This window comes from Schistocerca americana, chromosome 3 (assembly GCF_021461395.2).
Source record: "Schistocerca americana isolate TAMUIC-IGC-003095 chromosome 3, iqSchAmer2.1, whole genome shotgun sequence".
Lineage (NCBI taxonomy): Eukaryota > Metazoa > Arthropoda > Insecta > Orthoptera > Acrididae > Schistocerca > Schistocerca americana.
The window spans coordinates 812,277,486-812,303,428 of NC_060121.1; the positions used below are offsets into that span (position 1 = coordinate 812,277,486).

General features: G+C 41.7%; 1 protein-coding gene across 6 annotated transcripts in view; it reads left to right on the plus strand.

Moving 5' to 3' along the window:
- Positions 1-25,943, plus strand: part of LOC124607083 (inositol polyphosphate-5-phosphatase A) — a 323,688-nt gene that overhangs the window by 113,816 nt on the left and 183,929 nt on the right. For all 6 annotated transcript variants that reach the window (XM_047139269.1, XM_047139272.1, XM_047139265.1 and 3 more), the window contains 2 exons: positions 4,998-5,101; positions 14,507-14,623. In XM_047139269.1, the coding sequence (XP_046995225.1) occupies positions 4,998-5,101; positions 14,507-14,623 (221 nt within the window). The remainder of the gene's footprint in view (positions 1-4,997; positions 5,102-14,506; positions 14,624-25,943) is intronic.

Here is a 25,943-nt window from a genome sequence, read left to right on the forward strand (position 1 = left end):
GTACTAGTAGATGGGAACAATGGCAGGAGGGTGTCCACAATGAGGAAATCAAAGAAAAACTGGGAATGAGCTCTATAGATGTAACAGTCAGGGCGAACAGGCTTAGATGGTGGGGTCATGTTACACGCATGGGAGAAGCAAGGTTACCCAAGAGACTCATGGGTTCAGCAGTAGAGGGTAGGAGGAGTTGGGGCAGACCAAGGAGAAGGTACCTGGATTCGGTTAAGAATGATTTTGATGTAATAGGTTTAACATCAGAAGAGGCACCAATGTTAGCACTGAATAGGGGATCATGGAGGAATTTTATAAGGGGGGCTATGCTCCAGACTGAATGCTGAAAGGCATAATCAGTCTTAAATGATGATGATGATGATGATGATGAAGGAATTTGCATCCTGGTTGTCTGTGTCAACAACATTGTCCATCCTTCTCAGTTGTGTAACTGGAGTGCCCATAAGCCAAGATGTATCCAAACTGCAAATTAGGAGTCAACCAAAAGAAGCAGATGCAATTGCTTGAAGTTCACCACTAATGTTGTATAGAGTATCCCTCTTCACACTGAACAAAAATTATCAATAGAATACCATGGAATAGTATATCTCTACCTTCATTTCTCATCTTCCAATTACAGTTAATGGAGACCATAAAGAAAGGAGAAAATGGTAACTGAAAATGTGGAATTCGCTATCTGCAGCAGCTGGGAAGTTCAACCCAAAATCACAAATACTGTTCATTCAAACAGGACTGGAATATGAAATCACACCAGTAAACTTGAAATGTTAGTGACAGTAAGATGAATTATTCAGTGTTGAATTGAGAAAACGTATTGCCTTTTTAAAATTGTTTCTACTAAAATTAATCACAAAGTTATTCCTAAAAAGCAGTTTCTCTTCCTCCAAGGTTTGATTCTGCCCCTTTTCTCTTCTCTTTGCATACTATTGAACATTGCCATATAAATTTGTCAACAAAGGCAATTATGCAGTAGCTGAGATAGAGAAGAGAGAACTTGAACTTGAGACTTGGATAATATAAGTACATTTTACAATTTAGTGGAATAATTGACTGAAGTCCCTGTTAATCAGAGTTAAGTCCATTTAATTTGAATAATCACATCATTGATAATTAACTCAGCCTTGACATTATCTGATAAAAAACGTAAACACAAAAACAATACATACAATTTGGGTCAAGGTAACGATCTGAACCACCCTAAAAATATTGAAGACAAGAAACAGTGTTCCATGTCCATATAATTAAAATAAATGTTCACCTAAAGTGGTATGAATTTCAGCTCATAATGCACAACCACTTGGTGTACCACCTACAAAAAACATTACTGATCAGCAAGAGCTTATATTAGTGTGGTATTCCAAATTAGAACAGCCCGCACAAGAATCAAATAGCTGGTATGTAACTGTAACAGTACATGTATCAATGCATTGTAGCAGTGGAGTCCCAAAGCAAACACTGAACATGTTCACAACTACCAGTTTAGAAGGGGATCTTTTCATTATCGTTGCACTTCCTCAAATTTTCCTATGGATAAACCTTAGTAACTGTAAATAATATTAATTAAGCTACTGGCGGCAACTGTCCACTGCTAACATGAAAGGTGAGGAGAGTGGAATACAAACACCTGTGTAACCATCCAGCTTTGGTTTTCCATGGATTTCTTAAATCACCTCAGGCAAATGCTGAGACAGTGCAAGAAACCAGCTGTGGCCTTGTTTAAGCAACTATCTTTGTCCAATCCAAGTAGGCCTTATTGGTACATCAGTCGTCAACAACAACAAAATGTTACTTCAGCCTTCTTTCACAAGTGATGATGTCCTTCACAGTCAATCCCATTCATTGAAGTAGTGTTTGAGTTTGTTGCAAGTAAAATACCCGCAGGGGCTCAGCATTTGATTGCTGGGTATGGGCTGATTGACCCCGGGTTCCTGAGCTGGGGACTGGTAAGCAGCATCAGTCCTCTGTTACCGTAAACTGCGGGCCCACTTCAGCTACCACCACATGGCACAGTGGTGAAATGTTGTGTGTTTTGGAGAACAGAGGCCTTGGCTTTACCGGCTGGATGCGAGGAAGTACACACCTCTATAAGAAAAAACCTCAACCTCAAAGTGTGTTATGTGCTGAGATGAATGGCTGTTGAGGTAAAATAGTCTAACGGGAAACCTCTGGGGCACCTGCTGCCCCTCAGTAGTAGAAAGCTTGCTGAGGCATGCAGGGCTCTGCCTGGGTTGACAGTTGTTTCCCCAGCATCTCGTGGGATCCCTACAGAATGGTCTCATCAAACTACTACTAATGACGGGATGGGTGTACCATCAGGTAGTACCTACACCCATTCGTCAAAGAGAGCTCGGTTGGTCAGTCCTCCTGAAAAGAAGTCTCGGACTCATAGTAGCAGGGTGTTAATATGCCATAACTTTTTCATTGTAATCAAGTGAACAGGGGGAACCTTCAAGAAGATCTCCCCTTTCTATATTCACAAGGCATTGGAAGGTATTGCTGGGTCTCTAAAACGTGTCAGACGACTTCATAATGGAACACTTCTAGTTGAAACTGCTGATTCAAACCAAGTATCTAAGCTTCTGGGATGTAAGGCCTTAAGGAGGTTGATTTGCATCACACCCTTAACGTCAGTAAGAGCATGGTTACCTGCTGTGATGTAACGGAGATGGACCCCGCAGAGTTACGTGAAGTGCAGAACCATGTGAGGAGAGTCAAAGGCAAATTGGAAAAACCTGCAGCATTCATTCTAATGTTTAGTACTCCAGAGTTACCTCAACAATACTTCCAGGCTATATCTGTCTTAAGGTTTTCTCATTTGTTGCTAACGCAATGGGATGCTTCAAATGTCACAGATTTGGCCATACCACTATGGGATGTAATGGGAGGGCTGTGTGTGGCAGTTGTGGAGGCTCAGCTCATGAATCAGACAATTCTTGTACACTTACTCCGAAATGTGTAAGCTGCTCTGGTGATCACCCACTGTGGAACAGAAAGTGTGAGGTTGACAATGAGGAAAGGGAAATTCAGGAGTTGAAAGTCAAGAGGTGCATACCCTATGGTGAAGCTGAAAAGCTTTCAAAGCTATGCAACCTTTGGTTTTTGTTACTTGTTTTGCATCGGCCCTTAAGACGCCAATCGCCAAGTGTGATGCCTCCACACGAACACAGTCGACAGATTCAAGCACAAGTACATGCACTTGTCAGTGTACCTGTGGGGAAAGTGCTACACTTGAAACAGAAATTGTTTGGAAGCTGTTGGTGATGAGCTTACCACCTAAGCCACATGCCACTGTGCAAAAGCAAGGCATATAATGACATTAGGCAAGACACAGTCACTGAAAATGTTCTTTTTCAGGATATTCATTAGTTGCTCTCACACTTAAAGCTACTTCGCCGAGCATGGTTAAAACTGATACATGTAGTCTTCTCTGGTGAATGGCCCAGGTTTCCAGCCTCCTAATGGTCAGCTGTAGCTGCCTTGTCACCATCATTAAGATCAGAGGAAGAGGAGAAGATTGCAAAGTTACCCACAAACAAAGAGCATTTGACAGAGCTCCTGACTGAAGAAGAAATGCCACTGATAGCAATAGCAAACAACGTGACACTGAGTACACTGCCTTGGGGGATCCCATTCTCTTGAGCATAGCAGTCAGAAAAGGCATCACCAACACCACATCGAAAATGCTGGTTCTCGAGAAATGATTGGATAAGAAGTGGCAGGCATCCACAGAGTCCCCATTCATGAAGATGGTGAAGGATGATGTACCTCCAAGTACTGTCGTATGCCTTCTCAAAGTCAGAAACCAAATGGTTTCAGCATAAGGTCGACACCTGTATCACTGTCTCCAGTAGAATTTAAGTTCTCAAGGGTGGAATGGTAGCACCTGAAACCGCACTGGGAGTGGTTCAGGTGATCTCGGGATTCGAGCAGCAAGACACTATAGCAGATGACCATGCGTTCTAGAGTCTTCTCCATACAGTTGGTAAGGGCTACTCTCTGGTAAATGTTAGGGGTGCTGTGGCACTTGCCTGGTTTCCAGAATGAAATTAACATTGCCTCCTTCCAAGTCATGGGTTACTTCCCACATGGAGAATGTAAGGTTGTACACTTACTCATTATGTGAGAAGAAATGGAGCTTCCTCATTTCTGCAGTCCTACAGAACACCTGAAAAGGAGGAGCTTGTCTGGATGATGCAGTGACAGTAAAAAAAGTGTTCAGCTAAAATCTGAGCCAAGTCTTCTGGCGCGTCCATCAAGACCTCATTACCTGACAAGGCCGTAAGGGGACATGTACTGCCCTTACCTGAAATCCGCCTTTTTGAGTCCCACACTTGCACAGTGGAAGTGGAGTGATTAACGGAAGTTGTGAATTCCTTCCAGGAAGCCCTCTTCCATTCTCTTATCACTTGCCTCACATGTGCTCTCACAGATCTGAAGGCATAGAAGGTTTTCTGTAGTCGGATGGTGTTTGAAGTTCTGCAGAGCTGTTCGTCTGACCCTGAATGCCAATCGAGAGTTGTCATTCCACAAAGGTACAGGGCTGTCATCCGAGGTAAGCCATTCCCTCAACCAAAGCAACCAACTCCTCCCATAAGTAATATAATTATGTAAGGAGTTAATCAACTTCTGGTTTATCATCATAATCATTTCACCCATCTACATGTTACAGGTTTTCTTAACTACTCAAGATGTCTCATTCATTGACCCACAATGGAAGGGGGGGAGGGGGAATACCTTCCCTCCTCCACACACACACACACACACACACACACACACACACACACACACACACACACACACCCTCCTCCCTATACTTCCCACACTGAGCTTGTGCTGTTTTTGATAGCCTTGTCATATACCTTCCTTTCTTCCTTCATAATACAGTAAATAAGATTCATTACATGCAGAATTCATCTTCACTAGAAGTAGTTATCAAAGTTTTGTTTGTTTTTTATGTTTATGGTAAACTGTTCTATTTTTTTCAGCTCTAACATTTGTGACTGTCAAAGGAAAGGACATTCATTCTGGAAACATCGAAGCAGTTAGCACAAAAGAAAAATCAAAATTTCCTCAAGATTTTTTCCCAGAGGTAACGTATCCAATAAAAACTTAATAATTATGAATATGAAATGTATCATAACATCCCCTGTCATATATGAATTTCAAACTGTCTTAGAACTGACAATTTTGTTGTGTGAAGAAAATAGTAAATAGGAAATATGGTAGGAGTGTGAACTCCAAAATACAGTGTGTTTCAAAAAGAATGATCTGATTTCAAAACTCTATATTTATTGATGAAATCATACTACAAACATGGGATGGAACACAAAATACTCAGAAAGTCTTAATTTTAACTCTGTGATTACAAATGCTGTGTGTGTCCACCACCAGCAGCACAAATGACATATAGATGGTTGCTAAATTCATTATAAACTTTAAACAACATATTTGCTTTAACAGAACTCATGGCTGCTGTTACGCTGTTCTTCACTTCTTTTATGTCACCAGATAAAGGGGAGATGAACATATTTTCCTTCACATATTCCCACACGAAAAAATGTGTCCCAGGATCCCAAGCAGCCTATCCAGTGTTGAGACCGTGTGTCATTGAAAAACTGACGATGTTTGGCCAGCATGTTGGTGCTACATCTTGTTGGAAAATGACATCATCAGAGTGCTCCTGAAGTAGTGGAAAAAGTCAGTTCTGCAGCATTTGAAGATAGCTCAACACAGGACAGAGCACACTGAACCCCAAGACACTACCCTGCATTCTTGGCCTCAAAACTCCTGAGACAAGCCCCATGCAGTTTTTTTCTTCATGGAAGATTTGAAGGAAAGTGTGTTCATCCCTACCTTACACTGTAGAGTAGAAAAAGCGAAGAACAGAATAACAGGTGCCTTAACGTCTGTAAAAGCAGATACATCGCTTAAAGTTAGTGGCGAATTTAGATATCATCTAGATGTTATTCATGCTGCTGCTGCTGGTGGATGCATAGAGCATTTGTAATAGTGTAGCTCAAACTTTAAGGTTTTGTTAGAATTTCACAATTCATCCCATAATTTGTAGTACACTCTTATCAATAAGTATACACACATGCTACCCCCTCCCCTACACCGCTCCTTCAGTCCCTGACCTCCATCCCACACATGCACATGCACCTACATTGTGCGGCAGATTTGTTTATGTGTAATTCCCACCTGTCCACCTGAATCGTACCATCCTATGCCAATCTGTTTATGGCTATCTGGAGATAATCTTCCTAACCTCCCGAGACCCTACACACCGTGAGTACTTCACGTTCAGCCCCCAGGGGGCTTACCGCTCTTTTGCGGGTTCCTGCTTGGCTACCATGGGACCCCACCCTTCACAGCATTTTTCCCTCCCATGCTGCATGTATGTTCTCTTGTTGTTCTTCTTCCCCTCCCTTGGGGAACATGTCTGGGCTGTTTTTGGAAATGTATTCTGCATTTTCGGTAGTCGGTATCAGAATACTCTCTGCAGTTCCTTTTTTCTTTCTTCGTTCATCTTCTCATATCCTTCCTCTGCTTTGGCATTTTAGGTTCCTGTTCTTCCTCCCTGTGTGCTCCTGAACGCCAGCCCACGCACCTGACACATAACAGGTTACAGGGTAACATAATTCCCAGCCCCGGGTCGACAGGTATGGTTCACACATACCCCTTGGTACAGACTGCTACCTTATCAACTTGCCAATTGGACCCTCTGTCAGGCGTTGGGGAGGTGTGAACTATCACCTATGGGGGGGGGGGGGGGGGGGGGGGGGCGTGCACCCCTTGTAAAAGGGTCTCCCAGTTGGAAGGAGCGCACCATAGGAGATGCTGGTAATCATGGGGGATTTTCTCACAGTGAGTTAGTCATCTTCACAATCAACATCTACAAAACGTAAATGGAATGAGGCTTAAGATTCAAAGACTCTCCCAGCTGCACCAATATTCCTCGCTGTTCCATGTACTGAAGACTGTCAATCCTTTGCTACGTTAAGTCCGTTTATTACTGAGAAAGGTGTTGATGCAATTTTGCTGGCCTTATAAAATCTTGCTCTAGTTTACGCTATGGCACTTTGCTTTTGGAGACTACTTCTGATCTCAAGCACAACTACTGCCTGCAGATTTTCTCCTCCATGGATGCCCTGTTCGTATCGAGGTCCAGTGAACGCTGAATTCTTCCTGTGATGTTATTTACACTACACTGCTCGATGGTCTGACTGAGACAGAAATCCAAACATACCTCTCTGATCAGGGTGTCATTGCCGTCCATCAGGGGATGGAGAAAGTAGATGGCTCCTTAGTGCCCACACACACTCTTTCTCACTTTTGATAGAGTGGTACTTCTGTCAAAGATCAAAGCTGGTTATGAAGTTATCATAGTTAGACCGTTTGTTCCAAACCTGATGTGCTGCTACCAGTGTCATCATTTCAGCCACACTCGCGAGTCCTGTCGACACGCGGCTAATGTGTAACCTGTGGTATGGATGCTCAAGAGGGCGATTGTCTGCCTTCTCCCTGCTGCATCAACTGCAATGGCGACCATGTCACCATCTCCTGTGATTGTCCTGTGTATCTCAATGAGCAGGCTGTCCAGGAGATCCGGGTGAAGGAAAAAGTGCCTTACCTGGATGCCCTCGAGTTGTTGGGTAGTTGGAAACCGTGTGTTCTACCATCTGGCACCTACAGTACTGTTCTTGCTACATCTTGCTTGATGAAGGACATAGCCACACAGAAATTATACTTCAAATTTAGCGCCGCAGTTGTGAAATCGCCCAGTGACATGGTAGCATCCCCGTCTCCTCCTCCAGCAGTGCAACACCCCACCAAACTATCGCCTCAAGGGACGAAATCATCAGCTAAACAACTGGCAGGCTAGAAAGGACAGAAGGAATAGTCCTGTGAGGACTTCCGATGTCCCTCCAGTCAACCAACACCTGAGTGTTCCTCTGCTAACCAGAAAGACTCGAAGTCGAACAAAGGCAGACGGTCTTATCCTTCGCCCACTCGAAGATCCTCTTCAGTGGCGTCACCATGTGATACCCTCTCCCAGCCATCTTCTGTGTCGCTGGTGTGCACCACCAGTCCTGGACTCCGCAGGCCAACAGCAGAAGAATGCCAACGCTTCTGTAGACCTCGTGCAGCGGGAGCCTCTTGCCTCTGCACCTTCTAGAAGCGAGTCTTCGAAGGCTGGCAATCAGCAGCCGCTGAGGTGACACCTTTTATTTTTTACTCGTCATGACTCTCATCCAGTGGAACATTTGCGGCCTTTGGTCGAACAAAGGGGGTCTACAGCTGTTCTTATAATCGCATCCACTTGTTCTCTGACTTCAGAAAACAAAATTGCTGCCTCACGGCTACTTTGAGCTCTCGCGTTTCTTCCTGGTCTGTTTTGACCTTCTGCCCGAGGTCAGCATTCCTTCTCTTGGGGCAATCATGCTGCTCGTGTTGGATGACATTCATAGTCAAGCCATCTCCCTGACTACCCACCTTCAAGCTGTTGCAGTTTGCCTTTTCCTTCCTCACTTGACCTTTTCGCTTTGTACCATTTACATCCTCCATCATACGACGTCACCAGGGCAGACTTCCTCTAGCTTATTGGGCAGCAGCTACCTCACTCCTATCTGCTGCTTGGTGACTTTAATGTGCACCATCCCCTTTGAGGTTCTCCCAGAACGTGTCTGAGAAGTGCCCTCTTGGCTGACCTCAATCAGCTTAACCTCTGCTGCCTTAACACAGGAGCACTCGTGTTCCTTTCAGACTCAAAGCACACCTATTCCCATTTGGACCTATCCTTCTGCACTGCCCAGCTTGCCCATCATCTCGAGTGATCCATTCTCTCTGACACATACTCAAGCGACCATTTCCCATGTGCTATCTGTTTGCTGATTCCTAACCCACGTCCATGAACACCCAAATGGCAGCTCCAGTGCCAGACGACGTTCACATTCAGATGTTGCAGTACCTTTCTCTTGTGGGCAAGCACTTTCTGCTTCATACGTACAACCCCTTTGGCTTCATGCAGTGGCCTGTGTTCGCCTTGGCCTTCATTCGCTTCCTAAGGACACTATTCCCACCTAGCTCTATCGCCTTCAGTTTCACGACCTTCGCAATGAATTTCACCGTAGTACCTTTGTGTGCACTGATGGCTCTTGGACTGACGGTGGTGTCAGGTGTGCATTCGTCATTGGCACAAACGTTTTTTGGTATTGACTTCCGGAACACTGCTCAGTATTTACAGCAGAGCTCTTCACCCTGTACCAGGCCACGCAGTATATTCGCGACACAAGCTTTTCAATTGCATCATCTGCTCGGACTCTCTCAGCACCCCTCAAAGCCTCTGTGCGCTGCACACCGTCCATCCCTTAGTGCAGTGGGTCCAGGAAAGCTGTCACTTGCTCACTTGTGATTGAGGCACTGTGGCCACTGTGATGTTTATGTGGGTTCTTGGTCACATCGACCTGACAAGAAAGGAGGCTGCTGATGTGGCTGCCAAGGCTACAGTCCTTGTACCCCAGTCCATTAGTTGTTATTTTCCCTCCAATGATCTCTGTGTTGCCATCTGTCAGGATATGGTGTCACTTTGGCATCACTACTGGTCCTCCCTTCATGGGAACAAGCTCCAGGTTATCGAGCCTCTCCCAGTAGCTTGGCAGATCACCTCTCGGCCCTCTCGCCGCGAAATCATTTTAACTGGGTTATGTATTGGGCACTGTCTCTTTAGCCATCGTCATTTGTCAAGTGGTGCTCGTCCACCACTTTGTGCACAATTTTTGACTGTCCGCCATTTCCTTTTTTCAACCACTTACGTTCCCATTTGTCTTTGCCATCTGAGTTATTGGCCATTTTAGTGAACAATGCTGTCAACTGTGTTTTACTTTTTATCCATCGTAGCCATATGGTGAAGACAATTTAATTTTTATTTCTGGACTTCCGTTTCTCTACGGCATATTTTATTGACCTTTTTTATTGACCTTTCTCCACATCTCTGTTTTTAGTTGTCTTCTCCTCCATCTATGGGGATTAACGTGTAGTCATTTTTAACTCCTCTCTTTGTCATCATGTTGTACAGTTTAGACATGGGTGTGTATGACCCTAGTTGTTCTTGTGTCCTAAAACAAAACAAAACAAAACTTCATTAAAGATAACTTCATGACTTGGACCCAGGGCCAAGACACTGTATCCTCATTCCTCCACAGTGTCAACACCTTCTTTCCCATCAGTGTGTCCTGTATCTCTTCAGCCCAATATGCCACATAGATGGACATTGCCGACCTGCACCTCTCTGTTGGTACCATCCATACTCCTGTACATATCAAGCCCACTAGCTGCCAACAGTACCTGTATTCTGACAGTTGGCATCCAGTCCATACCAAAAGTTGCTCCCATCCACCTGTGGATGGCATATCTGCAATGATAATTCCATTGCTCAGCATGCTTTTATCGAGCAAGGTGGCGCATTGGTAAGCATACTGAACTCGCGTTCTGGAGGTCAACGGTTCGAACCCATGTCCATCCTGATTTAGGTTTTCCGTGATTTCCCCAAATAATTGCAGGCAAGTGCCGGAATGGTTCCTTTGAAAGGGAATGGCCAGTTTTCTCCCCTATCCTTCCATAATTGGATGGAACCCATGACCGTGCTGTTTGGTCCCCTTCCCAAAATCAACCAACCAACCAACCAGCTTGCTTTAACTGACAGGTTGTGCTCCTCAAACTTAGTCAACAAACAGATTTCCTGTGCCATATCCTCAGACTCCGTTAATCCTTCCACCATCCCCAAGAACCAGTTACAAAAGAACACCCATCTCATGACCTAATATCATCTCAGAATAGAGCAACTGTACTATGCCCTTTGCCAGGGCTTTATCTATTATCATGCTCAGAAATGAGGGACATCCTCCCCATGATCCTTCCCATCCCTCCTAAAGTGAAATTATGCTACTCACCCACTATATAACAACCTGGCCCATCCCTATGCCTCTCTCTCTCTCCCAACTTCTTGCCACAGGGGTCATAGCCTTGTGGTAAGACAAGGTGCAAGACCTGCCCAATTCATCCACCCAGGACATCCTGCTCTAGTGATTTCACATGCTTATCTTATCTCATCAGAAGCAACACCACTTGTGAAATCAGCCATGTCATTTCTGCATTATGTAGACATGACGACCAATCAGCTGTCTACTGTAATGAATGGCTGCTTTGCAACTTGTGCCATCTGGATCTCCCCCCCCCCCCCCCTCCCCCCAGCACCATCTTTTCTTAACTATGCAGATGGGAGTTACCCTTATAGTGCTTCCTTCACTCCCATAATATTCCTGGCCTGACCCTTCTCCCACTTCCCACCTCTTTCTCCCTGTACCCATCCACATGCCAAACTGCAATCCTAGTGTTGTGTGTTCAGCCGGTGCAGTGTAGCTGCACGTGTGTGTGTGTGTGTGTGTGTGTGTGTGTGTGTGTGTGTGTGTCCTCTACCTCCAAAGGATTCATGTGTAGACAAAGTTTTCATTCTTTTTTGTGTGCCTGCCAATGACTCAACACTTTTACTATTGTGAGTAATCTCATTTACTTTCAAATTATTTACATTTTGCCAGAAGTTGCCTCACATATTTATGAAAGATAATGGGGTGATATGTGAAAATGTAAACAGAGAGGAAAAAAGAGACCTTCAAAATAAAATGAATTATGTTTGGAAGGAGTAGTAGCATGGGAGAAAAACAGAAAAAAGGAAAACTGTGTTAAAGAGATTGAAAAGAGTGGGGAAAGGGTCAAGAAACTTATGAGAAGAGGCATTATCTATGGAAATACAAGCACAGAAGAAGGGGGAGAGAGAAAAGATGAAGATAAGAGGGGCTGGGAAGGTCACCATAGTGATGACAAGCAAGCGGACATATACATAAAAATGAAGTAGTCAGCAGTAGAAAATACAAAATGTTTTTTTCAGATAATTGTCATGGTGTTCTGTGGAGTCAGTTTAAAACCTGTATGTTCCTGTCATCCACTTAAACTTAGCTTCCCTTCTGACTGATGTATTTCCTTCGTTCTGTTCTGATGCCATGTCATCGTCGTCGTTTTCTTCTTCTCCTCTCTCTCTCTGTCTGTCTCTGTGTGTGTGTGTGTGTGTGTGTGTGTGTGTGTGTGTGTGTGTGTGTGTGTTTCTTTATCTGCTCTTTCTTGAAGTTAGGTATTTTTCCTTTTGCAATCTTGACAAAACTGTGACACTGTGGAGCTGTTGGTGCTTTTCACCCCAATAAGAAGTGAGTTTTCATTCTTATTTCACTGAATATTTAGCTTGAGCTATGTTCTTATGAGTATCTGATTGACCCTTTGTCATGTATTTGTTACTGATGATGACGTATTACTATCTCTTTACCATTATATTCTTCCTGTTGGTAACTTGTGTTTCTCTTTTAGCTGTCTCATTCTGTGCTTTTGTTTCTTGTTTAGTTTTTCTAGCGATTTTATTATAATTTTCTATTTTACACTGTTGTAATTTATTTTTGTCATTTCAGCGTATCAGTGCTCTAATGAAAATGTCATTCTTAACATGTCCTAAATTAAACATACTGGGCTTTTGTCATTGTTTAGTAAACAGAGTACTCCCTAACATGTTATGTATCAGTTACCTACTGTCTGAATGAGATTTCTCTTTAAGACACAGAGAGATTACAGACATTGGCTGCAAGTGAGCATTGATGGAAATCAATGGGGCACAAGTTGAAAACTTGTGCCTGACCGTATTTGAACCGGGGTCTCCTGCTTACTAGGCAGAAGCTCTGACATCTGAGCCATCAACTCAACGGACTACTAGTGCACGCCTCCTGTCACACCCAAATTCTCAACTTATCAAATCACTACTGATGTAGTGGCTCTTGTTCATTATCCTCATGGCATTTTTGCCAATTCCTGTAAGGTTTTGAGCCTGGTGTGCATCTGCACTGGAGAGATCATTTGCCGTCTTACCTTAATTGTCTGAAAGAACTGACATCACATATATGTAGATATCTCATTGTTGCCTCCTTATCTTAGTGCTTTACATAGACATAGCAACACGTACAATTTCTCACACTATTTTAATTAATTGTGGATGGATAACATTTTTGGAATTCCTATGAAGCTTTTGAATAAATGGGCAAAAATATGCAGGTGTCCAAAGTTGAGTATTGATTTTGTTGATATAATTATTGTATTCTTATTATTCATAGTGGCACAAGCCTATCGCACATTACATTCAACATGTGCACCATGCACGTCCCAACACAATTTCCATCTGCCGGCTGTGGCACAAACGACATTCTGGGATATTTGTAGTGCTGGAGCTGCAGAAGCTTATCTAAGTCAGTCTCAGAGCTCTGACAGTGAATTGATATGGTGTCAGAAAAACACATGTCCTGTTGCAAATCAACAGATGAGAAAGTCCATGGGTATAAGGTTGGGAGAAAGCACCACACCCCGCAAGGTCCTGCGTTCCCAAGCCATCTTCCAGGAAATGTAATTCAAAAATGTACGCACATCTACGGCATAATGGCTGTACTCTTGACGTGTTGGAAGTAAACCTTATGCACACACTTGTGCTGCACAAGCTGTGGTAAAAGAAACTGTTGAAGCAAATCCTGGTACATTGCTCTATTGATGGAGTTTTTGGGGACAAGGAGAATGGGCTGTAGATTTTGTCAGTGGATGTTCCCATGCAGATATTAACTTTGGGAGGTCTTGCTATAATTCCAGGTGCTACACTGGTGGTGCGTCGGCCCAGATGATGCAGTTTGTCGGTTAACCTTTCCATAAGTGGTGAAAGTTGCCTCATTGCTGAACATGATCTCATTGAGGATATTGTAATTTTCATCTGCTTCAGGCAAATCCTTGGCACATGGTCCCACACTCAGCCAAATCCTTGCCATGTAACTAGTGGAGAACTTGCAGATGGTAACACATTTTTTTCAGTGTGTGTTGCAACACTTTATGTATGGTTGAGCATGGACTGTACAGTTCCACCGATAATCACAGCACAAGTTTTGGATTACATTCAATGGATGTTCTACTGTCTTCAATTCGGTCAGAAGAAGTTAATGGATGGCCTTGTCATGCTCATTCTCAAACGTACCAGTGCACTTAAACTTGTTTCTAATTATTGAATTGGTTTATTAGTAGGTCCAGGTTTCTGGAGTCAATGGCAGCTTCTGCAACATCCACGTCACGATGGCTGCCCTCTCATGCACACTTAACATAACTCTTATTTAGGTACCTGTAACAACAGAACACATGTTTAGTGATGCCATAAAGAAAATCCATCATTTTCAAAAACAGCTACAGCTTTTACATCTACAGGTATGCCTGCAATGCACTACCAAGTACATCTTACCCCTACGCCAGCTTTTTCTACAAAATCAATACTTAATTTCTGGACACCAAGTGTTAATATTTTTTTCAGAGCCAAATGTATTTCATCTTAATGTTGTGTATGAACTTTGTTGCAGAAATTGTTCTGTTTCAGTGCAAATGGTCCCGTAAAGGATTCTTGAGGACAAGATGGAATATAAATGGGACAGTATTTGATCTCATAAATATACATTTGTTTCATGATGCGTCAAATTTTATTGCAATGGAATCAGTAAGTATTTATTGTTCTCGTGATTTGTCTTGTCCTTGTTAGAGATTGCTACTATTCAGCTGGACTGTTTTATCAGCACACCTTGGGTACTGCATAAAAAACAGCTTTTCAGTTCATAAGAAATGTTGGTCTCTTTCTGAGCAAGTTAATTTAAAAATTCTGCGCTTCTACTTCACTAATGATTGCTTTACATGAAGTATAACTTTCTTGATTTTTTGCAAGCTTAAATAACATTGATTTATTTGTGGTAAGATACCTTGTTTCAGTGAGTTTGTGTGAAGGTAAAGGTGTGCCACTGATGCTGCAACATAATATGACTTAGAAGTAGTGCTCAAATGAGTTGCAGTAACACATTTATTGCTTGTCATTCCATTTCTGTGTGTTGTAATACAGCAGCTAATAATTCTGACTGTAAACACAAGACAATTTGTCTTTCTTTCTGTTTGTTTGTTTCTTCTTTTTCCTTTCTGAAACATAGCTGTTTGACAGAACTCAAGCCTAATGGTCTGTTGCTCTGCAGCTTTCTTGCAACTGAATTGTGTATTCTGTTTAATATTCAAGCAGTTCTAGCATACAAGGTATGTTGCGAAGTCTGGAGGTAAGTTAATGTTGTGTGTGGTCATTTATTAAATGGAATGCTTTGTCCAGCATAACTAACTGAATAACAGAATTCAGAGTTTTCATTATCATCGTAGATTTTCTGTAAATTAAAAGATAAAAATAAGTGGGGTAAGATGAGATTCACATTGCATAATAATCCACTAGGATGTTATTTTATGGGAGATGTCTCCAGTGGATTTCTCCAGTCACTCATATAACAGGACTCATAATGAGCCATCATAGGAAACTTAAGTAAAAAGAAAATAATTATGTATTTTGTACGTACAGTGTAATAGGTATAATTTAGTAGGATGCTTTTACTATTTGTCTCAAGAAGTATCTTTATAACACCATAAAATGAGGTGATCCAATCTGGTGGTGTGAATCTGATCATTTACCTGTTTTTGAACATGTTGATATTAGAGTACGGCATCTTAACAAGAACACTGCAGCTGACCATTATTGTGAATGTTTGAGTGGTTTGTCTGTAACAACCAAGAAATGGCACTGTCAATAGATGTGTAATTAACGTGCTGCACTCATGAAGTGAATACATCAGTACGAAAACTTCAACTGTCATCGGGTACTTCCAGTGTATAACTGGAAAGTTATAATATTTTTTTACTTTCGTATGTATATCTCAGGTGGCTCTTCTACTTTTTTACTGCCTAGACACTATGCATGCGTAATTACAAATTTGTGTTTTTGTAGGGTGAATCCGATCGTAGGCATATACAACAAGATTTTAGGACCAGAATTTCTTCTAAATGCTGTGAAGGCTCTCAAATCAAGAAAATTAAGAATTTTCAAAGTTGCAGAACAATAAGCAATTCTCTATACAACATTAAATGATAAACTCAGGAACAGATACAAATATAAAAAAGTTGGCTAATCAATGTTAACCAGTAGTGAGGAAAAAATCTGGTCAAAGGATTATTGTGTTGTGAAAATGGAGGTTTCCTTTGAGAAATAATTATTTTAGAGACATCATACAGGCATCTCGTAACTGAGCGAGCAGGGTCGTTTGAATAATGATTTCAATCATCCTGGTCACCAGTAGAAAAAATGTTTTCTGGAAAGAATTAAGGACCTGACAGAGTAAGTGAAATGTAGGGAAGGCAAAGGGAACAGTTACCCTAGAAACAGCGAGTGATTATCTTAAGAACCCTGAAGTGGCATTGAGTGATGTTTCTCTCTTCCACATTATAAACTACGATGAGATCAACTTTTGTGATGCTCCTGGTCAAATTAAAGTAATAGTGAAGTGAGGCATAAGACTTCATGAAAAGATTGTGGATAGTTCTTTGTCAAGCACTTATAACAGTGACTGCAGATGGCACAGTCCTACATGTGCTATATGCTGAATGGTGAAATTTTGTGAACTGTCAGGCCTCATCCCAAAATTGGTGGGGAAGGGCGGCAGACTAATGTTATAAAGTGCTCCACATGTGGGGACTGCCTTCATCCCCATCCATGAGATTTGCATGCTGACTTTTCGCCAGGGTTCTGATGACCATGATGTCGAATGCCCACTCAACCCAAATCATCACAGCACAGTCCTTCCACAATACACAGTTTATATGCAAAACATCTGTATGATACTTGGACTGGAGGAGGTTTAAAGTGGTGCGGGATACGAAGTGGTTGGGTTGACCTAACAATGATTGTATCATATTTTATACAGATTACCTTCTTGGTATGTCCGGCATTTAAAGAGATCAAAAGTAATTACAGGTGACATGATTAAAATATGCCAGGAACACAACATTCAGTTTTTACTTCTACCACCTAACTCTACTCATTTGTGCCGGCCATCTGATGTGGCCTTCTTAGGCCTGTAAAACTTGTCCGGAGTAATCTGCTAGATGACTGGAAAAGGAAGAACAGAGGGTTGGTAGCAAAATCCAATTTCCTTACATTGTTGAAAGGAACATTTGAAAAGATAGCTTTCACTTCTAAATCTTACGTTATATCTGGATTTGGAAAAGCAGGAATTTTTTCTTTCTGTCCCTATAAAGTCATTTAACAGATTCCAGAAGAAACAGATACACGTGACACTGACTCGCCAGAAGTTTCTGGGACAGCAGCCTTCCAAATGCAGTTTAAACAGGTTCACTCTAATGAAAGAAAAGAAGTACCATGTTGTGCAAAGTGCTACTGTTAACTCCAGGAAAAGGTATTTCTGGCAGGGACTTTAGTGACAGTGGTGAAAGCAGGGCATCTCTAGTTTTTGATTCTGATTCTATCTCCAGAACATCTAGCAGCAATGTAGAAAAGCTTGAGTCAAATGAAAATGAAGGAATGGGCAAGCACAAAGGTGAAGATTGATTTATTTGTTTGTTTGCTGTACACATAACAATCGGTTTTCGGATGTTGTTGTAGATTTTAGTTCACGAATACAAAGGTTTAGTTAACATGCATAAGTGCACACATTGATATAAATAGTGAGTCAGAAATTATCATTTTTTGTTTCAAAAACAAACTTATGATGCATACACTGTTATAGAAAGGGATATTAAGACTTGAAATCTTCTACTGAAAAACAGCTTTTCTCTATTGATAAATGTTTTAGTTTATTGTTTAAAGGGTTTAAATTAGCTGTCTTGGTGCCAGATGGTAGTCTGTTGTAAAAGGTATATGGACTACAGCAGGGACGGCCAAGAACGCGGCACGTGTGCATGCACATGTGCCGAGCTTTCACACGCATGCGGATCACTCCCTTCCGATGTCACATGTCCCCCACTATCACACCAGCTGACTGCGCATGCGTGGAACTACGAACACGCTGCATGCGACAGTGCATTCGCATAAAGAATACCACCCTGCTAGCATGTGGCTTAGTTTCATATTACGACATTTGATAATATTAAGCTCTGTACAACACATCATGTTGAGCAATATTGTATCTTTGTTGGCTGTTGGTACACCTACAAAAAAATGACGACGACGCTGGGTTTGAAACTGCATTACACCAACAATATCGTGCTTCTCACATCGGCACTCATAAAATTCTTACAACATTTAAGCTGAGATATAGAAACGGATGTAAAAGTAGCCTACAGCATGCAGTATGATGTGGAATAAGTGATTCCAACTACACGTGAAACAAGTAGATTTTATTATCTGGAACTACTGTACAGAATTTGCAATAACTAAAATTCTCAACAAAACATATGACAAATACAACAAAATTATCACCATTAATTTAATTATTTTTGGTTCGCTGTAGGCATAATAAAATTCATATCCGGCAAAAACTGATGGCACACGGATAAACGTAGACAGTTTCTCGTATTTTTGTCACTCAGATTGCCACGTAATCGTGACTTATTTAGTTTCATAATCGAAAAAAACCTTTCACACACGTATGTTGATCCAATCATTGATATAACTTTTGCAGCCTCATTGTGGAGACGGGGAAACTCTTCCCGGGGAAAACCTTCATAAAAAAATTTGTCCTTTAAATGGGAATTACACTGCAGATCGATCAATTCCATTTGCAAATGCACTGGGGCACTTTCAACTGAAACGGCAAAGGGTTTAGAAAATAGTTCAAGAACAGATGTCAGACTGGCAGTGTCCTGAAAATGGTTACAAAATTGTGCCCGTAGTTCCTCCAACACAGAAACTAATTCGTCAGAAGTTGCGTTTTCCCTGACTTTGGAGAGTGTAGGGAAAGGGGCGGTATTCTTTGTCATGAGTTGTTCCTTCCACAATGCGAGTTTCTTACTAAATGCATCCACTTTTTTCATCAGATCAGAAATAAGCTCCTTCTCACCTTGCAAAGTCTTATTGAGAGCATTCAAGTGTGCAGTCAGATCAACTGAAAAGGCGAGGTCTGCAATCCATTTTGGATCTTCTAATTTTGACTCTGCCTTTCCTTTTTTCCTTCAGGAGCTCAACAATAGCGAGTCTTAAATTGAAAAATCTCTCGAGGCACAACCCTCGACTTAACCAACATATTTCCCAGTGGTAAATAACATCTCCGTACTCTTCATTCAGTTTCATGAGAAACTGTTGAAACTGACGGTGTACTAAGCCATGCGACTTCAAAAAATTTACTATGGTGACTACCAACTTCATCACGTGCTCCAAATTTGCATATTCAGCACAAAGCAAAACAATGATTCCGTACAAATCTTGCGTCGATCGTCCTAGTTTTTTACGCAACAATGCTACCATCCTATTTTGAGCCCTCGAATTGCTGGCGCTCCATCTGTGACTGAAACTAACATATTCCAGTTCAGGTCAACGGCTTCAACTGCCTCTTCAACTACTTTTAGTAAGTCGGTACCCCTCATTGTCTCTTTCATTGGTACTAAATCTAACAGTTCTTCCGTCACATGCAAATTTGTGTCGACTCCACAAACATAAATCACTAGTTGTGCTGTGTCCGAAATGTCGGTCGACTCGTCCAAAGCAGTCGAGAATGCAATAAACTTGCAGGCACTATCAATTAATTGCCTGTAGACATCCGCTATTGTCTGTCTGGAAAGACTAATTTCACTAAACTTCTTTACTTCCAGTGGCGTCAAGAGTTCCACCACCTCAACAATACACTCCTTGATGAAATCACCATCACTGAAAGGCTTATTCGCTCTTGCAATTTTGAGCGCTATTTTGTAGCTTGCTCTTAAAGACAGGTTCGGTTGCAGGCTAAAAAAAAAAAGAAACAAAAATTGAGTGAACTTTAAATTCGAATTCTAATGACAAATATGTACGAATACAAACATCAGAAACACAAAGATTTGTAAGGGGTACTCACATTCGGTCCGTCTCACTGCATAACACTACGTCTTCTTAATTCCGCCAACTTGTTTGATCTATCAGCCCCAACTAAATCATTAAGTTCTTTGTGTGTGGTGTTATAATGCCTTTCCATTGCAAATTTGCGGTGCCCGGCGAGTATGCGACTGCATAATAGACATTGAGAATTTTCATCTCCTCTTCGAAAAAATATTGCAATTCCCATTCAGCTCTGAAGGCTCGTGGCGTTGTGTCACTACCCCGCCTCTGTGTGTGTGTGTGTGTGTGTGTGTGTGTGTGTGTGTGTGTGTGTGTGTGTTCCATTGCAAACAACCCCTGTACAGTACGTTCCATTGCAAACAACCCCTGTACAGTACTTACAAACTTCCTACGAATCGCTAACAAATAATGAGGAATAAACATGGCTGCCACTACAAATCAACTAACGCACCCTATGCCGGATGAAAAGATGTCACATCGCACAGCTATTCTAATGTCGCGCCGTGCCGAGCAGTGCCGAGCAGTGCCGCGAAAGACCGAGGAAAGCAGAGTAATGGCGAGGCGGACCGAGCCCTGGACGGCACGCGTGCAGCACATCTCTACATGTGTGCAGTTTGGCACGCCGTGGCCGTCCCTGGACTACAGTCTGCAGACTTACTTCCCCCCCCCCCCCCCCCCCCCCTTGCAATTCTGTGAACATTTTTCCCTTCCCCGTGCTCTGTACCTATGTATATTACTGTTTGTTAAATTATATTCAGGATTTGGTGGTTTCACAAACATTGTCGCATGAAGGATATACATAGAGTAATTGGTTAGTATTTTGTATTTTCTGAAGATTTCTGTACAAGGCTCTCTTCTGTTTACCTCAGCTACCACTCTCACTACCTTTTCTTCGTAGTCTGATGAACCTGTCTATACAGACAGCTGGTGCTCCACCCCATATCTCAGTGCCATAGTGAAGATGCGGGTGTACACTGTAAAGTATATTTGTCTCAAACTATCATGGTCCAAGAAGACCCATTTCACTACATACACATTTGTACTGATTACCTTACAAATATGGTCTACATGTTCTTTCCATGACAGGTGTTTGTCAACAGCTATACCCAAAAATTTGTGTGTGTTTATGTAGTTAAGGACCAGTGGAGATGTAAATTGATACTATTTGTGTTCTGATAACTAAGCATAAATTGCTTTGTCACTGTCTTCTCTTTATTTAGGAGTAGCTTATTTGCAGTAAGACAACTTGACAGAAAATTATAATTGATTTCAGTACTGTTTGCAGTAGTTTGCGTATCATGGTCCGAGCGGACAAAATATGTGAGATCAGCATAGATTGCAATCTTGCAGTTTTGAGGTTCAGTTAAGTCATTCTGTTTCTTGTATATGTTAATAAGGCCCACTACAGTGAAGTACCTTGTGAGATGATTTGGTTGTTACCAACTGTTCATTCCTTTTATAAGTTAACCTGACAAATTTCTGCAATAAAATTGTGTGATTCACAGTGTCAAAAGCCTTACTCATATCCAGGAACATGCCTTTTACCTGTCTCCTTCATTCAGCTTGTTTAATATTTCATGTATAAAAGTTACTACTGCTGTTACAGTAGCTCCTCCTCTTCTAAAACAAGGTTGTAGATTGTTGAATAGATTCTTTGATGAAGCATACCTCAAATTGATTTAATACTACTTTCTGTAGTAATTTCAAAAGCTCTGAATTAAATGATATTTGCCTATAGTTTTTCGTGTCAGTTTTTATTCCCTTCTTTCAGTGATTTTCAAAAGATAGGGAATTCTCCATGGCAGAGGGGGAGATATTTATTAGATGTGTCAGAGGCTTCACTAATTCTCCTTGACTTTCCTTCAGCAGCTTCAGCATGTCATCCCAGCCACAAGTCATTTCAGCTTGAAGTCTTGAAATGAATGGAAAAATATTGACTAGTATTTGTAATGTTTAGATTGGTTGCCCAGTCATGTGTTTCATTTGTGCCAGTTGTACTAAACATCTGTATGAATCTCTCTCACATTTTGTTTTCGGTCATTTGTTATATCTTTGTTGTCTTTTAGTATCATGCCGATGTGTTCATTTGGCTACTGTTTCCCATATTCTTTATACATAATGTTCTAGGATGTTTTACTAATACAAGTTGAGTAGCTTATTTGATAGGCATATTTATGAGCTTTAAGTTGCTCAAGGAATCTCTGTATTTTTTTCTGATCAGTTTATATTTTGTGAAATAGTACTGTATCATAGTGTCTCTGAAGAGTATATAACTGTCTTTCATGTTCTTTCTCAGTTCAGTGATTTGAGGAGATAAATTCTCAGCTTTGTAATTAATAGCTTTGTTTACTTGTTTTACTAAAGGACATGTTTCATTTAAAATTTTATTGAATAGTTTATAGAAATTTTCCCATTTATTATCATTGTAAACTGGTTCCCATTTTTCACTGTGTAATGCCCTCTTAAGTTTATTATAATCACATTTTTCTTTATGCATAAATGTATCACTTTTAATTGTACCTACATTCCCAAAATCAATTTCCACGGTAAGGGCTCTGTGGGCAGATATATATAGTTTTCTATGGTGGTTATGCTTATGTTATCATTGTCATGTTTGTGAGAAAGTGTGTTTCTACTGTAATTCTTGTAGGTTCTGAGTTTGTGATAACAATTAAACATTGAAGTAAGTCAACATGACTCAAATAATTATTGCTATTATTTAAAGAGTCTGTATTGATGTCTCAAACAAACAGGACATGGCTTTTATACACTTCATTCACCAGCAGGTCCCCGGGACAGTTGGAAAAATTCAATACTGCTTCCAGATGACCTACACAGATCTGCTATAATCAGGCTGTTGTTCCCTAGTTCTAAAGTTGTTGCTGCAACCTCAAGTACCATTTCTTCACTCGGATCATCAATCCACATGCTGTATCATTTCTGCTGTAAATACCTATACCTCCCTCGTTGTGCCTTTATACACTCCTGGAAATGGAAAAAAGAACACATTGACACCGGTGTGTCAGACCCACCATACTTGCTCCGGACACTGCGAGAGGGCTGTACAAGCAATGATCACACGCACGGCACAGCGGACACACCAGGAACCGCGGTGTTGGCCGTCGAATGGTGCTAGCAGCGCAGCATTTGTGCACCGCCGCCGTCAGTGTCAGCCAGTTTGCCGTGGCATACGGAGCTCCATCGCAGTCTTTAACACTGGTAGCATGCCGCGACAGCGTGGACATGAACCGTATGTGCAGTTGACGAACTTTGAGCGAGGGTGTATAGTGGGCATGCGGGAGGCCGGGTGGACGTACCGCCGAATTGCTCAACACGTGGGGCGTGAGGTCTCCACAGTACATCGATGTTGTCGCCAGTGGTCAGCGGAAGGTGCACGTGCCCGTCGACCTGGGACCGGACCGCAGCGACGCACGGATGCACGCCAAGACCGTAGGATCCTACGCAGTGCCGTAGGGGACCGCACCGCCACTTCCCAGCAAATTAGGGACACTGTTGCTCCTGGGGTATCGGCGAGGACCATTCGCAACCGTCTCCATGAAGCTGGGCTACGGTCCCGCACACCGTTAGGCCGTCTTCCGCTCACGCCCCAACATCATGCAGCCCGCCTCCACGCGACAGGCGTGAATGGAGGGACGAATGGAGACGTGTCGTCTTCAGCGATGAGAGTCGCTTCTGCCTTGGTGCCAATGATGGTCGTATGCGTGTTTGGCGCCGTGCAGGTGAGCGCCACAATCACGACTGCATACGACCGAGGCACACAGGGCCAACACCCGGCATCATGGTGTGGGGAGCGATCTCCTACACTGGCCGTACACCACTGGTGATCGTCGAGGGGACACTGAATAGTGCACGGTACATCCAAACCGTCATCGAACCCATCGTTCTACCATTCCTAGACTGGCAAGGGAACTTGCTGTTCCAACAGGACAATGCACGTCCGCATGTATCCCGTGCCACCCAACGTGCTCTAGAAGGTGTAAGTCAACTACCCTGGCCAGCAAGATCTCCGGATCTGTCCCCCATTGAGCATGTTTGGAACTGGATGAAGTGTCGTCTCACGCAGTCTGCAAGTCCAGCACGAACGCTGGTCCAACTGAGGCGCCAGGTGGAAATGGCATGGCAAGCCGTTCCACAGGACTACATCCAGCATCTCTACGATCGTCTCCATGGGAGAATAGCAGCCTGCATTGCTGCGAAAGGTGGATATACACTGTACTAGTGCCGACATTGTGCATGCTCTGTTGCCTGTGTCTATGTGCCTGTGGTTCGGTCAGTGTAATCATGTGATGTATCTGACCCCAGGAATGTGTCAATAAAGTTTCCCCTTCCTGGGACAATGAATTCACGGTGTTCTTATTTCAATTTCCAGGAGTGTATGTATAAGTTTGAGTTCATAATTTCTTAGCCTGTATCCATATATTTCTTCTTCCTTACAACCTTATTCACTCACTATGAAGAAATGTGGTTTTGATTCATTTAGGTTTATGTGATGTGCTCTGTTTTATTCATTATATATTGAAAATTCTGGTATGCAACGGTTAATTTGTTACATTTTTCTCTAAAAAAATCATCCCTGTTACCTTTGTATTGATAATTTTGTGTAACTCATCTTCCTCCGCGATAATTTTGCTTATTTCCTCATGCAAAAGTTTCTTGCCCTCGAAATTCTGTTGCATCCCTTGTTTGATACGTAGGCATTTGTCCATTTTACCTATATCCACTATTCTACATTTTCCGAATGAAGCACACATCTGTTTGATCTTAATGGTCATTTTTCGTTCCTCTCTGTTGACACACGAGTTATATATTAGATCATGCCTGTGAGGTAGTGTTGTAACTATGTATTGTACTTAGAGATTTGTTAGCTTCTAAGAACACCTCCAGGATTGTTAAGGAATTTTGTGCTTCGCTTCTTAAAAAAACATGCATTTTCATCTTCCATTTTTCCTGTAGGTTGGTGTTGGTGTCCTTTTTCATACTTGCACCTGGTTTTATTTTTCCCACTGCTTGGAAGTATTTGTTATTGTCCTGTAAAATACTCACCAACTTTCTGCCATAGCTGTCCGTTAAGAAAAGAACACTGTACCTTTTTTGTGGCAGATTCTTGGTTGTGTCGTCACTGTGCCTAGCTGTTGTTTCATTTGTTCTACCACTGCATTGTTTACAAACTTCGTTGCCATCACACTTCACACATTCATGTTCATCACTGTTTCAGTAGTAATTGCAGTCCACTTACTTGGAAGAGTTTCACAATCATCTGGAAATGTACACAATTTTTGTAGCAATAACGGTTTCCAACACTTTTTAGACATAAATTTTGCATGTTCATATTTGGAACAGTTTGGTTATCACGTGAAAGTGTACACGATCTTAAAGATAGCTCACACTTTTCAGATGTAAGTTTTTTCATATCACTCATTAGGAAATTGTTAGTTGAAGACTACTTATATTATTATTTAACTTTTTGGTTTCATCGCTACAATTTGTATGCATACTGCTTTCACCAGGATAACTTACACCCTTCAATAAAAATGATTTCGCCATAGTGAAATTTTTTAAGTTTTATTATTGATAAAGTATTGAATGACAATTTTTGAGAAAGAAAGTTCTTAATGATACTTATTTTGTCTTTTTGGGAACAGAAGGTGCAACTGAGGTAGAAAGAACATGAATTATTAAAAAAATTGTGCCAGAACATAGAAGATGAAATAAATATATATTTGAAGGGGTAGATGATTATGATATTGATTAAATATCTTTCCTGTTGATAGTGTCATAGATTTATTGTAATTGAAATGTGGTTGTCAACTTTCCTGAAAATACAAGAGTTTTTATGGCAATTTTTTGAAATTTAATGTGCCTTTGAAAACTTTTTTACGCTAGAAAATTTAATTTATTGTTGTAAATACACTGTTATAGTTTTTGAAATTCAAAATAGTGGTCAGATTCTCTA